The sequence below is a fragment of the Aspergillus pseudonomiae genome, assembly GCF_009193645.1.
Source record: "Aspergillus pseudonomiae strain CBS 119388 unplaced genomic scaffold BDV37scaffold_28, whole genome shotgun sequence".
NCBI classification, from domain to species: Eukaryota; Fungi; Ascomycota; class Eurotiomycetes; order Eurotiales; family Aspergillaceae; genus Aspergillus; species Aspergillus pseudonomiae.
Genome location: NW_022476020.1, coordinates 175,239 through 189,790, shown reverse-complemented (window position 1 = coordinate 189,790; position 14,552 = coordinate 175,239). Strand labels below are relative to the sequence as shown.

The window sequence follows — 14,552 nt, the reverse complement described above, 5'->3', positions numbered from 1 at the left end:
TAGATATCGTGGGCGGTGAGTCTTTCTGCCCATTAACACGTGACACTATACGGATTTGGCGGAAGGTTCGGCGAATTATTTCTGTCGACACGACGACAAGAAACCAGAAAAAATCGGTGGTAGGCTGTCGGCGGCAGGCTTATACCCTTCGGATACTCCGTCATACTTGTCCTTTTGTGGTTCCCTGGCTGTGTCGATCTTTAGCTGAGACCATAACGTTATGTGTGGCAGTGTTATTCGTTTGCGCATCACTCGACATCAATAATTTATCTTTCACTTTTGTGTATATAGTCGCCCACCATTGCATCGTTAGAAGCAGGCTATTTCTCCATCCCCGGCATTTCTGCCTGCAATTATTCCTCTCCAACTCAGCGACCCTTGTCTGGGTTAATTCAATCTCCGATTCTTCCGCCGTTTGGCCTACGAGCAGTCAATATGTCTTCCCAAGATGCGATCCCGGAGACTCCTCGAGTCATATCTCCTTCGCCTGCACCTTCAGAAAGCAGGTCGCGATCCAGGGACGGATACTCTGCCCCCACAACTCGCTCTGCAGCGCGACGACAGCGACTAGTAGATGTATCGGAGGAAAGCAATAATGAGCGGGGGTCGGGATCAAGGCGCTCGCGGACTCGTTCTGGGAGTCCGACTGGTCCTGCGGGATCAACTAGACAAAGGAAGCGGAAATCCAACCCGATGCAGCCTGCAACAAGCCCCGAGAAACAAACAAACGGCGGAGCAAAGCCCAACGGATTCTTATCGCCGTTTGGAAAGGCTGACGGTATCGCGCCTAGCATCTCCCGGTCCCCCTCCCCTATGGGGCTTATTCCTCTTCATACACGCTATCGCAATTTTATCCATCGGCATGAAATACCGCGCAAGGCCCTCCACGTGTCAATCGGCTTCTTTACTCTTCACCTGTACAGCCGTGGCATCCAAACAACCCAAATCACTCCCTGGTTGTTCGGGGCCCTAGTACCAATAGCCGCAGTGGATATAGTTCGTCACCGCTCGGAGACAATCAATAAGCTTTACATTCGCTGCGTCGGAGCGCTCATGCGGGAGACTGAAGTAAAAGGGTACAATGGCGTGATCTGGTATCTGCTCGGCGCATATGCGGTCTTGCGCTTTTTCCCCAAGGATGTAGGAGTCATGGGTGTACTGCTCCTCAGTTGGTGCGACACCGCAGCTTCTACCTTCGGTCGTCTCTACGGCCGGCACACATTCCAGCTGCGCGCAGGCAAGAGCTTTGCTGGAACCGTGAGCGCGTGGCTCGTTGGAGTAGTCACTGCCGCTGCGTTCTGGGGCCTCTTCGTACCCAACGTCGGTCCTTTCCCCAACGACCCAGAGAACGCATTCATGTTCACCGGCCGTCTCAATCTCGTACCAGACACAGTCAAGAACCTTATCGGCTGGACAGCGGACACTGTTATCTCAGGGCCCTTGGCCCTCGGCGTCATGAGCGTTGTCTCTGGCTTGGTCGCAGCCGGCAGTGAGTTCGTGGACCTTTTCGGCTGGGATGATAATTTCACCATCCCCATCCTGAGTGGAATAGGCTTATGGGGCTTTTTGAAGGTTTTTGGTTGAATATGTGAAGGATACCATCACCGGCGTTTGTTTTTGGCTTCCCTTTCTGTCTGCATATCGTACTTTATCTTGTATCGATTAAGGGTCTAGAATCGGATGGGCAGCGAAAAGGTGTTACCTTTTTTTTTGTTTCATACTGCGAATTTCTTGTTTTTTGAACGAGTCCATTTGTCTATACTTATCTCTCTTCCCTTGTCTGCTTTTCTTCTTCCACCTGTTTCTTTCCACTCTTGTTATACCACTGGAAGCTAGCGCCAGCGCCTCTTATTCTGCCAAACACCGACGAAGATCCTCTGCTTTGCTTTATAGATAGAAGAGAACTACCTTTGACTAGAGAATTCGATGGCTCCGCAGCTTCTAGCAGCACTGCGGGTCTGGGTGTTATGTTCCGATTCTGGGTTCATTTCTGTTTTGTTTATCTTGGTATGATTGTGTATCCATGTATGTACTTAATCTGGCTAGATATCAGAAGGATGAGGTAGTGCTTAATATTGAATACGTGAAAGAACAGAATAATGCTTTAACAAGCCAGAAGCCCTAGTTCCACCAACGCCTGAAGAACGCTCAAGAACGGGAGAAGAGGGACAAGGAAATACAAATTCATGAGTCCAAGGCACGCAAACAAGGTAGAAATATCGGTTCAACTAAGGTCCAAAATGCTCACGCGTGGGAGTCGTTTCTTGCCTCTGCGACTTCTTAAACTCTCATTCGTGGTGTTCTTGTCAACTTCAGATTTTGATTCATCTGAGGCCATCCCAGCTTCTGGAGTTGTGTCTAGTGTCCAGTACCCATCGGAAACCACGACAGATTCTGCATAAGAACTGGCTGTGTTAGTGTCGTTCTTTAGATATCTTGAATTGTTTGTCTTTGTTTCCGGCTTTGCAGGCTCTGAAGTGTCCTTCTTGCATGCCTTTGGTGGTGTGGTAAGGGTCTCCACCTTGCCTTTCCTTTGCGTTGTACGCTTTCCAAAAGCCATTTTCTCCAGAATATCCGGGACATTAGGCGGCCTAACTTCTTCCAAATCTATCGGGCCACCATCTGGCCGAGATTTGGGGATAGTCCAATCATAATGTGGCTTTTTAATCGCTGGCTTTTGCAGATGCCGCTTAGCATCAGGTATGGCAATCTTCGATGGATGTGATCGTTCTTTGGCAGATCCATGTGGTTTACTATCGTCCAAAAGCAACGACGACATGTCTTGCTCCAGTTTCTGGACCCCTTGAGAGCTCTGAGATTTGAATTTGCTTTGATCGGGCTTTGCCCTGTTGCAGTACTTCGCATGTATAGAGGGAACACGCTCCATATTGTCTGTTATGGTCATGTCATTATAGCTAACATTGGAGTAGCTTATACGGATTCTCCTTGGAGATGAAGAAGGTGGGGAGCATTCCAAAGACTCTGAAACTTCCAAAGCCTCTACCTCAGAGTCGCCCGAGAGGACTGCCTCACGTCTACCTCTGAGAGGGGGCCGAGTAGTCACTGGATGCCGTTTGATGCCCACGTTAGGTGATATATTGCATAAAGAGAACATATTGGTTAAATTATCAAAATATTCGTCTCGGTTGTAAGCGGCCGTTTGCTGTTGGTAATACGGGCCTTGGCTAGGCAATTCTCTGGAAGCGCTCAGGGGGCCTTGCACATTCGATGCACTGTGCTTTTTCGGCGTCGACGTTGATGATATTGCTGCTTCAAAGAGCTGCGCCTGTTTTATTTGCGTGATCTCAGATCTTTCTTTGGTGAGAGTACCATATTTCAGGATACTTCCTCGCTTCATGCCTGGATCTATTGGTCCCTTCTTCTTTGGCCCTGTCTTCCTAGTGCTTGACTTCTTAGGAGCAGAGGCCTTCTCAGACTCTTCCTGCTTCCAACTTTGCACAACTTCTGGGATTCCAATCGTAGCCAACGTTTCAAACACCCAAATTTTCTCTGAGGAATAAGGATCAAACCGCTTCGTGGCACGTTTCTTAGCCGGTGACTGCGGAGCAGGCTCAACATTAACTTCTACATCCTCCTCCTCATCGCCCGAAGCCGCCGTCTCTTGCGGAGGAAGTGGAGGATTAGGTTCCTCAGCGAGCAGATCTAAGCCAACAATATCAATAGGAACAAATTCAAGTTGCAGCTCTGTTAATCCATCTGTGCTGAAACTCGTCCTGCTCTTATAAACTTTCTGAAGCATTGGCACATCGTTTTCAGATAACCTGAAAGGAAACGCTGTCAAGTCCTTCCGGAGACGAAGTCGGTAAGAAACGAGAGGTTCGGCAAGTAACCTTATCACTTTCCTTGCCCCAGAGCGATAGTTCCACTCGAAAGTATCCGCAGCAAATCTTCTTAATTCGAAAGCATCAATTTCCCGGTCCCAGGCAGTCTCCAAGCGGTGTTGTAAAACTTCAAGATCGTTCGAAGTTGATACTATAGGTTTGGCATAATACGACAAGACTGTCCTGTCTGGAAAGCTTTCCGGAATTCGAACAGCTTTGTGTTTGGTCTGAAAATAGCCACTTTCGTTGACCTCAAGCTCATACTGGAGCCTTTCTCTCCATTCGTTCAGCTTTGTATTGAGCTCAATTCCTTCTGAGTTGAGAATTTCCAAAAGATCCTCCCCGAAACCCGCTCTTGCAATTTCTGCAGCGAGCTTGCTACCACACTTCGGAACTCCGGATGGCAGGTAATCGCCTCCGCTTAACATAGCAAATAAGATCATGCCAGCACGGTCCAGTCTTGAGCATGAGGATGAGTTAAGGTTTCCCATTTCATAACAGGTAACGTGCGTTGCGGCAGACGTGCCACTCCCGCTTTCCTTGGAGTAATTCATAATGGTCAACTTTGACCCAAACATGAGAGCATCAACATCGTTGCTCATAACCGCATCGACGACACCTGCCGTCTGTAGCCTGGCACACTCCGCCTCTGCCTCCCCGGGCGCATCATGACGAGGAAATCTGAACAGATCGACCAAGATCTTGGAAAGCCCAATGATGGGTGCACTTCCATAACTACTTCCCGTAGCTTTGCCTCTCTTGAAGGGTGGTTTATGTTTCCCGTCATAGACAAACAACGGGTGAACAGGAAGGGCTAAAAATTTCAGCAACCTGTAGAACAGAGCCCGTAGCTCCGGATTTTTGCCGCCACGGCCTGCCTGCACCTGGAATAACCATATTGAGACATCCACTGCAACACGAATAGGCCTTGCTGTTCGCTCTAGGTGGGTTATTGCTAGCTTTGAAAGAGATATGCGCTCTCCAGGCCCAATTGCATTGAGGAGTCTAGTTTGTGTCAGCTAATGCTCAAATTTTAGACCCGTAAAGAAAGCAGTCGAGAGTGATATTTATATATTTTGATGGTTTTTCTGTGAATTGACTGAAATGATTTTACTTACCCTGGAATCCCCATTAGGCCGGATTCAAAATTACAAACGAAGAACAACACCAAAACACCCAAATTGCAGTATCCCCGACGGTATAGACGTGGAGGGTTCTGTATCTTGTATGTATGAGAGTTGTTTGTTGACGTCGGGGCGTGCGACGGTCCGATGTAGATCCGTGCTCACTAAAGTCGTGGTGGCCGTTGCACTTTCCGTATCTTTGTTCTTGACAGTTTGAAATTCCGGCGAAGTAAAATTAATACGATCGCTTGATTTATTTCTGAGAGTTCAATCATGAATTGGATTCTTTGAACCTAGAAAATTAAAGCATGATTCGCGCCTACCGACCGATTCTCCACCCCTGATCCATCCCCGCAATCTGAAGTGAACGCAAATACCACAGTATAGATCACGAAGAAATGACGAGCGGCTCTACGGCTTACAACCTTGATGATAGGAGCACAAGTGTCTCCATGAGCTTGCGACATAGCCAGTCCGGCCGACCTTCTACGCCTCAGCATCACCTGCGCTCTAATAACTCCTCCTTCGCAAGCACCTCATCGGCAAGCTCGTTGCGCGGGGAAGAGGATGCGATAGTTTTTGAATTTGGCTCCAGATGGCTTCGGGCTGGATTTGAGGGCGACAGCACACCTACGTGTGTGGTCGGGTGTGGACCGGAAGACTCAAGGAGGGCCGGCGATTACAGAGGATGGCTGAAAGCTAGCCTGAACGCGGATACATTACGCCCACAGCCAGAAAAAGCAGAAGAGTGGACAGGCGCATATGAATTATGGAAGATGGACGTGCGTGATGTCGACTTGGGTCTTGTCGAAGACAAAATCGAGCGGATGTTCCGAGAGACATACAATAAATACCTCTTGACGGATGCGGGAACTGCGAGATTGGTACTCGTTGTCCCGTCAATTATGCCACATCCACTACTGTCTTCCGTCTTGTCGACGCTGTTCAGTCGATGGCGCTTTCCTAGTATCACGCTCCTTCCGAGCCCCACAATGGCGGTGGCTGCAGCTGGCTTGCGTTCGGCGTTGGTGGTAGACCTTGGATGGGCGGAAACAACGGTAACTGGAATATATGAGTACAGAGAGATTGCTACCAAGCGGAGTACAAGGGCCATGAAGTCTTTACTTCAGGAGACAGGCAGGTTTCTCACTCGCCTGTCCTCAAATAGTAATGGGGATGTAGATGAGATCTCCGTGAATTTTGAGTACTGTGAAGAAGTTGCTAGCCGGTTTCTGTGGTGTAAGCCTCAAGCAGGTGATCACGGATCATCTGCTACGTCGCAATTGACTGACCCTCAAGAGGGAGACAGTGGGCCCACAGAAGAAGACATCGCCAGTCTTTTGCACAAAACTGTGTCAATCCCATCTCCATCAAACCCCAGCTCGAACTACATGGATATACCCTTCTCTAAACTTTCAGAGCCGGTGGAGAAGGTCCTTTTTGCTAAAGGCGTAGCGGATTGTGACTTGGATGACGAAGAAAAGCCGGTTGCTTTGCTGGTGTACAACACGCTCCTACAGTTACCGCCCGATGTCCGCGGCATCTGTATGTCACGGATAGTGTTCGTCGGTGGAGGAGCTAACATCCCGGGTGTTCGACAACGAGTCCTTGCTGAAGTATCGTCCCTTATTGATCAACATGGCTGGAGTCCTGTACGTGGTAAAGTTATTGAGCAACAAAGACAAATGCTTCAAAATTTGCGTCTCAATGAACGCCAGACATCGGTTAACAACGCTAACGACTCCACACCACCGTCACCTAAAACTTCCGTTGGGAAGGGTGACCAAGAAAAACGGGATACTGAAGAAGAGGAGATTGATCCGGTCGAGGAGAAGCTCCGCCGGTCTAGAGACAAGGATACCAAGCCTGCGGTTCAAGGAGTTCTGCGCGAAGTCGAATCTCTTGGGCCTTGGGCTGGAGCTAGTCTTGTGGCGAGCCTTAAGATAAGATCTCTGGTAGAAATTGAGCGGGAGAAGTTTCTTCAGCATGGCCTTACTGGTGCTAGCCGTGACTTTGATACCCATGGCCATGTCCCTGATCGACGGTCAGGGCTACGATCTGGTGGAGACCGGTCGAGCTGGACTCTAGCAGGATGGGGATGAATATGCACTACCCAAGGAAGTGTGTATTGGGCTGTATAGCGTTGAAAATTGGTTGCGATACAGCTGGTAGCATATTGTTCACTTGCTGTTTCATTTTGATGAATTCCTCTAAATGACTGGACTTAGACACGATACCCTGAAACTCAGCATTTCATATACAATTAATATTACGGTTTTAAAGCACTAAGCACTAGGGTCTACGATGCATTTTGATTTTCTTAATAATCAATCACATTATTTACCCGGCGGTAGTAAAATGTACATACAACACGATGAGGTTGAGAACCACCCAACAATTAGAGCCATCAAGCCATTAGATAACCAGAACTGTGGCGTGGCTAGTTTAGACAGTACCAAACTTATACGTAGCCCAGTTGACTGCTGGAGCTCCGGTGGGGGAATAGATTTGGTCTGACAGTTGACCCCACTCGGGATTATTGATTCCATCAATCCAACCTTCGGTCTCGATAACGATGCACCCATACTTGTTAACGGCCTTTGCGCCCTCGATACCTTCTTCCTTGTTCCGCTTAGCCTGGGACGGCTTGATGGCAATGTTACCCTTCTGACCAACGCAGGAGTAAATCTGAACAGCCTGTTGGTTTGAAGCCACCTCCATACTGATTCCGGTTGTGCTGGAGTTCATACGGACAACTGGCACCATAGAGTTGCTTGAGCCATATGCATTGTCGCGATCCACGATGAAACAGTTGTCATAGCCCGTGCAATCCGTTCCACACAGTCCTGCTGCTTTCCCGATGTCCTTGCCCACAAGCTTTCCAGTGGTGAAGTCCGCTGCTCCGTCGTACGAGTCGACACCCAGGATGGTTCCGTTGGGAATTAGGATGCCGTCCGTACCGACGAGCCGCTTGGATAGCGGTAGTTGGAGGAAGGTGTCATTCAGCACATTGGTCTCCTTGAACGCGTTGAGATTCCAGTAGATATGGTTAGCAGTCATGATGGGAGTCTTCTCCGTCAGGGCCAACGAGATTAATTTGGTGGTCAACTGCGGCAGACCCTTGGGGTTCTCGGCAGTGACATCAGAATCAACGCTGAATACGGCGTGAGTGATGACATCTCCAGGGAAGCCCTCCAGCGCGCGGTCAAGCAGAGTAAAAGTGATGGAAGAATCAGATTGAGCTGTGACAGTCCAGTTGCGCTGATCATAACCGACATCGCCTCCATGCAATGTGTCGGTGCCGTTGTTTTCATTCTTAGGGATTTCGTACTTGTCTCCATCTATTTGGAAGGTGCCGTTTTTGATGCGGTTGGCATAACGGCCGACAACAGCGCCGAAGAATGTGTGGTCGGTCTCAGTGTCTTTCAAATAATCCTTAGGGTCATCATAGCCGACGACTACATCTTGTTCGTTGCCATCGCGGTCCGGCACGAGTAGAGAAGTCAGACGCGCTCCATATGGAATCAACTTGGCGGTGATATTCTCCGCAGTGATGGTGTAGACTTTGAATGGATCTACAGCAGGCGAATTTGAAGTAGACGATGCGGCCGCATCTAGAGCCAGCGCCGGTAGCCCATAAAGGGCAGCAGACAAATATGATTTAAGATGCATTCTGATTCCCAAAAGCAGTGTAACAGTTAGGAAGATGAAGCAATACACCGACAGGAGACGAAGGGTGATCCGAGCAGGGCAGAGCAAGGAGCGCAAGCAGCCAAGGAGATGGGAGAATCCTTGGTAAGATTTAAAGGCGTGAATCATACTACTATTTATCCTCTTCCTACCTCATGATGGCGCCTGACCAGCGGGCGGGGGTACCAAAGCACAGCAGCAGCGGAACTGGGGTAAAATTCAATTTCCCCGAGTTGTTGGTTGGACTGGATTGTTTGTAATTATCCGGGCAAATTATAGGAGGCAAATCCACGGATGCGTTAGTTGGGCAGGGTCAATGCTAGTGCATTAGACCGCGTAACTGCCAACAAGCTCTGTGCCGTCGACGGATTCAGTATGGCGGGCTGTCGAAGTATGCGTCTGTCCACCACTTGATCGATGATCCCTGACTTCGATGAGCCAATTGCGAGAGTAGTTGATGTATCCAGTGACGACAGGTACTGTAATCATGTAGTACTCGGTACTATGTGGCACACCTGGTGGTCTAGTGCTCAGTCTCTCTCCGCTGTAGTGAATACTAGATAGTAATGATGGGGAACTTGGAAAAGAAGACGCGGGAAGGCGTTCAGTAGTCCGTCCACAAGGGGTCAACCATGAAAGCCACGGAAATGAGGCAACTGGCCTAGTCCGAAACAAGAACTTTCCGGTGGGGGGGACAAATTAAGAGGATGCGGGGAAGGAAAGCGGCCTGTCGATCGCTCGTCTTAACTTCTGTTGTCTGATGCCAAGCTACCAAAGAAACCACCGCGTGGGTGAGAATGGCTACCTAGTAGTTACGCAGGCTGGGCGCCATCCACAAATTACCACACGTTACACATTCCTTAACATATATGGGATCATGATAGTGTAAGTGCTACAGTCCATCACATCGCATTCGCAAGGGTAGAAGTCCGGCAGGTAAGCCTGCATCTTGGGCTCTTTTACCATCCCGTAACTTGATAACCTGACTATCGATATGGAACAACATTTATCCGCTTACATAATTCGAGCGCGCCCCCCTTCAACCTCTAGCGGCAAAGCAAATCGGGCCGGACCCTCGGCCTGCCTGATCGGGAGACTTGTTTATGTTATGCTCTGCGGTTGCTCTGCTTCCCCGCGATTATCGGCTTATCATCATCATTCCTATAGAAGTCCAGACCTCTTGCAGGTAGCCCTGCTACGAAAACGATGGAAAATTTTGTATAATTGCAACGTTCTTCGAGAAATCCGTTAACCTGTCCCTGCCTGATGAAACGCGACTGGGGTCGAGAGACATCCCAGATCCTATCGCTTGTTGCATGTCGTTATGTCCTTCCGTAGCTCTAGCTCTTCACCGGACATTCTTGGGCCACCTGGCGACGTCGAGTATTTGGTTTCCTCCCCGTTCAAACCGTTCTCCGGGCGCCAAAGCGTCATGTCGCCTGCAAATTTCAAACTCCTTCAGACGCCGCGCTTCGCCAAAAGCAGAAGGCGCATCAGCCTGAGTCCTACAAAAAGTTCGCATTCTATCCGCTTCGACGATGTGGTGCTCCCCGGGTCTCCGTCAAGGACAATGAACGGCCGGCAAAAGCCCCTTTCCCCTGAAAAGGTGCAGCCCGACGGGAACGTGAGTCCGTGGAGGATTCGAGTGACATTGGAGGCAACACAAGACGAGGAAATGGACCAAGGCAGCCCTTCGCGCAAACGCCCCCGGAATTCTACCATGACAACCAAAGTGCCGCTGAAGGATGAAGCAGACACCATGGAGCAGACCCCCAAGAAACGCCGCGGGCGCCCGAGGAAGTCAGACATGACGGTGCAAAGTACGACTCCGAATGGGGGGAGCCCTGGTCATACTCCTGGCCCAGGAGGCGCAAGTGCGCAAAAGAGGAAGCGAGGCAGACCTAGGAAATATCTTCCGGCGCAGGATCCCGTAGACAACGTTGGCGCGCAGGTGGCAAACAGTCAGATAGCTGAGCCATCCGTTGTCGAGCCCGAGCCAAGTTGGGCTCCCCTGAACCTTGCTGCAGATGAGGAATCTGACGATGACTTGCCGGATGATCAAGGCTATGCGGAACCCTTCGAGGGTGACGTTCAGATGGAGCAACTTGATGATAACCCGCAGGATCAGAGTCCTCAAGTTGAAGATGAACGTACCTATGATACGCCAAATGTCGATTATGTGGATGATGCCTATATGCAGAACGACGAGAATATACATTCAACACCATCAAAAATGCCTTCCCCTTCCCGGGAGAGCCAAATTTTCTCTCCAGACAACACCATATACGCTGGTCGTACACCTAGGCCGCCTCGTCTCTACCCCACCCCAACATCCTCATCATTAGTAGATGAGGAAAGACAAGACCGAGAGGCGCAAAGCTCAGTTTCGCGTAACCGCTTCCGCGAAAGCGGAGTTTATGCTACAAACGACCCTACTGATGAACACAGAGAATTTGATTCTATAATGGAGAGTGAAGGGTTTAGCATGGTTTCACTGGATACATTACCATCGGCTAAACAACATGGACTCAGCGCCAACTCTCAAGTGGCAAAGGGCGCCTTAAAGCCGTTTCTGGAGCGAGAAAATAACGGTGTTTTGAGGCGGAAATCCTCCATCCGAAATCAGGCCAATGAAGAAGATGCTGGCCTTATAACACAAGTTGAACCATCGACTTTGGCACAAGAGAAGGGTACTGTGGACTACAGGCCCGCTAGGACATATTCTCCACCTACTTCTCCAGCCCCTGTTCCGGTTCAAACCTCTACTGGACGGCGGCGACGACCGATAGCTAGGTTCGTGAGGTTAGTCCGTGTGGGTATTGCTCTCGAGAGCGCTCTAAGGCGTCCGTACGACAGGGGATATACCGAGGGTCTTCTGTCAAGTCCGGAGATACGCGAGTCGCAAGACCAGATATCCAGCTTAGAGACTTCTAGGAAACGATTAGAGCTGCTGTTCAGCGACTTCGACTCAGAAATACAACGTGACTTACAGTCGGCCTTGAAATTTGGCCAAGAGATCGCGAAGCGACGAGTGCAGGCAGAGATCGAGAACGCAAGGAAAGTCTCTGAGATGGAAACTATCGCAGAAACCACGCCAAAAGGCCTGAGTGAAGCAAGCGGGTCTCGGGAGCCATCGCGGGAACCTGGTGGATTACGCGACTACGATACACCAGGCTCAGAGATGAGGCGCCGGATGGAAGAATGGCAACGGGAAAGGGAAGCTATTAGCCGCGAAATTCAGATGGCCAACTCAAGCCAAGTCATTGTCATTGACAGTGATGTGAGTGGCCCCCCGAGCCCTGAGGGTGGCATAGCTGCTCCTGAAGCTGATGAAGAGCCTGAGTGGGGCTCTGGCATCGACCGTGGAGACGCAGATGCGCCATCAGTACATGGCAAACCTGAAGATGATCACTTTAGTGAGCAAGAGGATGAAGACGAAGATGATGGGTACGAAGATATCTGGCAACAAGAAGCTAATGATAGAGGCGATCTTTCGGACCGCTCGTCTGTTTCGTATCGTCATCAAAACCTAGACGACAACAAGCAGGAGTCTAGTCCTCAATCAAATAGCTCGATATCTGAACGAAGTGCTGTCGGTAATTCTTATTCTCCAGCCTACTGGACCAATGCTCACGACAAGGTGCCATTTCTGGGCAAGTCGCGAATTAAAGAGCTACGAGAACAGGATGTTGATATTTCCGCTTTGTTGCGCCCAGGGGCTACCCCCAAACGCTCGCATTATTACTACGGGCAGAGCAGCCCCCCAAGTACAGAAAACGGGCGAGATGCCGAGCAGCCACAGTCAGCCGCAGGGTCCGAAAGCGAGGAGGCAATGGAGGATGAATACGAGGAAGAAGAAATGCAGGGAGCGATGCAGGATGAGGAGCATCACCTATTTGAAGAACCTCCGCAGTCAGAGGATTATCTGGCGTCAAGTCCCCAGAGAGGCCTAGGGGAAGAGACGTTCCAGTTGGATCCAACTACGAATTTTGAAAATGCAAGACAACACTCGGATTTGTGGCTACAAGGGCATGGCGACCAGAACCCTTCAGATGCAGTTTCGCCTGAACCACAAACCGCTCACGAGACACCTGTCCTCACCCCCGAACGTCCGCAGCCCTCCGCTACCGGACAACAAGCATCATCCTGGCTCCAAAAGATTACTAATCTTACGCCTCAGTGGCTGAGAGTACCAAAAAGAAAATCAATCGAGGAGCCTGCTCTATCTGTATATGACGAAGCTTCGGAAGACGAAGATGATTACGGGTCTCACTCGAGAAACGTGGAAGAAAACTACATGGAGGAAACGCCAAGGCCGCATCGGGGCCATGAACAACAGCGCTTTTCTAGCGCGTTAGACGACAAGTCGCCAAATGTAAAAGCAAAAGACGATACGTATGATCGCCCTTTGCCGTTGGCTGTCTCTGGATATTTCTCCGACGATCACTACATCCTCCTCCGTCGTCTTTATCGCCTGGCCAAAAGACACCCGGAACGTTTCCTTTACTACCCTGGTCCAGGGCGTTCGGAAATCATTGGTGATTGGATATGGACGTCAGACGGCTTACATGGGGTTCCCATCACGGAACGCCAGTTTGCGATTATTGACAGGTTCGTGCAGGAGTTGGCAAAGGCCGACCTACAGGCCGGTGGAACAGGCCAAGTTGGCTGGACAGAAGCCGACTTGCATCGAAGACTGATCAGCGTGATTATTGGCGAACAGATTCGGGAAGAGATGAAAGCACGACTGCACGCCGAGCAATCAACAGCGGGGCATTCGAGAAGAAGTCGTGCCCCTACCAGTTCGTGGTACTGACGACTGCCCAAATCAGCGAATATATTTCTTTTTCTTGGTTTCTTTTCCTGGATTCAGCGTCCAGTTGGATGACGATTGGCTCTTGCTTTTGTGTAACGAATGAAGCCTCGTTTCTTGGGTGTTGCTTGCAGAGAATTTTCGGGACTACACGGGTTGGCGAGCGAATGGGTGGATACTTTGCCGTTGAATCACTCGCTCGCATTTGATTTTGGCTTCTCAGTTTTTTTTTGTTTGTGATGGCATTTGGATTGTTTAAGATTCCCCCTAAGTTTCTTTTATCTATAAGTGATTTTGTTGGTGTACAAGAGTCAGCTGCTTGAAGAGTTTCAACCTTGTGCTGGGATCTATGTCCTTTCCTGGACTGCGATCGCATGGTTGGCTCATGAAACCTGTAGGGCTTATATCTCTTTCTTCGCATGGGGTTCACAGTCTTCAAAGGGCCCTTCTTATTTACGCTTACGCTGCTCCTTTTGTCTCCTTTGGCTGGCCACGTTTACTTTGGAGATCTGCGTGCTAGGTATAGTACATATGTCGGGAAAGTCGCACGGCAATGATGAAAAACCATGTATGAACATCTGTGATGCTGTATATTTCGCTGGCAACTGGTACATATGAGTTATCCAATTTCGGGGGTTTGGACGGTGATGATTTGCTCAACACCATTCCCGGCCGCCCCCCTTACCCAGGCAAAGTTTGATCGCCACGTTTCCTATCCCAAGGATGTGGTTTCTTATTTTGCAGCGCATGAAACATGATGGCTTGGCGATTTGTTCCGACTTTTTCCCCATCTCTCTCCACTCTTGGGACGAACAGTCCCGTTGTAGTTTTGACCAAACTGCGGGCAGTGGTCCCCAGCCAAACAGGATTGTCGACGTAGTAATAGCCCCATCTAGAGCCTGATGTCCTTGTTTCTTGAAGCCTAACCTGTGATCTAGGCCGTATTAGGCTGTATTCAAGCTGTGAATGGCCCAGTGCAGTGACCTGTATTCGAAGCCATCCCGAGTAAAAAGTACATACTCATACATATAAACTGGAGCAATATCCCTAAAAAGAGAAAGCGGCAAGTTCCAAGAAGCCAAT

General features: G+C 49.7%; 5 protein-coding genes across 5 annotated transcripts; 3 read left to right on the top strand and 2 right to left on the bottom strand.

Annotated features, from left to right (window-relative positions):
- Positions 1 to 40: 40 nt before the first annotated feature.
- BDV37DRAFT_246838 (diacylglycerol/polyprenol kinase family protein) lies at positions 41 to 2,074 on the top strand. Its single transcript, XM_032081798.1, has one exon. It carries the CDS (start codon positions 436 to 438, stop codon positions 1,582 to 1,584), a length of 1,149 nt encoding a protein of 382 aa, XP_031942056.1. The 5' UTR covers positions 41 to 435; the 3' UTR covers positions 1,585 to 2,074.
- Positions 2,075 to 2,224: 150 nt separating this feature from the next.
- BDV37DRAFT_282536 (crossover junction endodeoxyribonuclease) lies at positions 2,225 to 4,974 on the bottom strand (the record flags this gene model as incomplete). Its single annotated transcript, XM_032087073.1, has 2 exons — positions 2,225 to 4,847; positions 4,961 to 4,974. The coding sequence occupies 2 exons, from the start codon at positions 4,972 to 4,974 to the stop codon at positions 2,225 to 2,227; spliced, it is 2,637 nt and encodes an 878-aa protein (XP_031942055.1).
- Positions 4,975 to 5,207: 233 nt separating this feature from the next.
- BDV37DRAFT_246835 (putative actin-related protein RO7) lies at positions 5,208 to 7,269 on the top strand. Its single transcript, XM_032081797.1, has one exon. It carries the CDS (start codon positions 5,794 to 5,796, stop codon positions 7,066 to 7,068), a length of 1,275 nt encoding a protein of 424 aa, XP_031942054.1. The 5' UTR covers positions 5,208 to 5,793; the 3' UTR covers positions 7,069 to 7,269.
- A 142-nt stretch (positions 7,270 to 7,411) lies between these two features.
- On the bottom strand, positions 7,412 to 8,638 carry BDV37DRAFT_271188 (aldose epimerase family protein; the record flags this gene model as incomplete). Its single annotated transcript, XM_032084686.1, has 1 exon — positions 7,412 to 8,638. One exon carries the CDS (start codon positions 8,636 to 8,638, stop codon positions 7,412 to 7,414), a length of 1,227 nt encoding a protein of 408 aa, XP_031942053.1.
- A 1,169-nt stretch (positions 8,639 to 9,807) lies between these two features.
- On the top strand, positions 9,808 to 13,645 carry BDV37DRAFT_105515 (putative AT DNA binding protein). The gene has a single exon (XM_032078254.1). The coding sequence runs from the start codon at positions 9,981 to 9,983 to the stop codon at positions 13,470 to 13,472; it is 3,492 nt and encodes a 1,163-aa protein (XP_031942052.1). The 5' UTR covers positions 9,808 to 9,980; the 3' UTR covers positions 13,473 to 13,645.
- Positions 13,646 to 14,552: the final 907 nt, after the last annotated feature.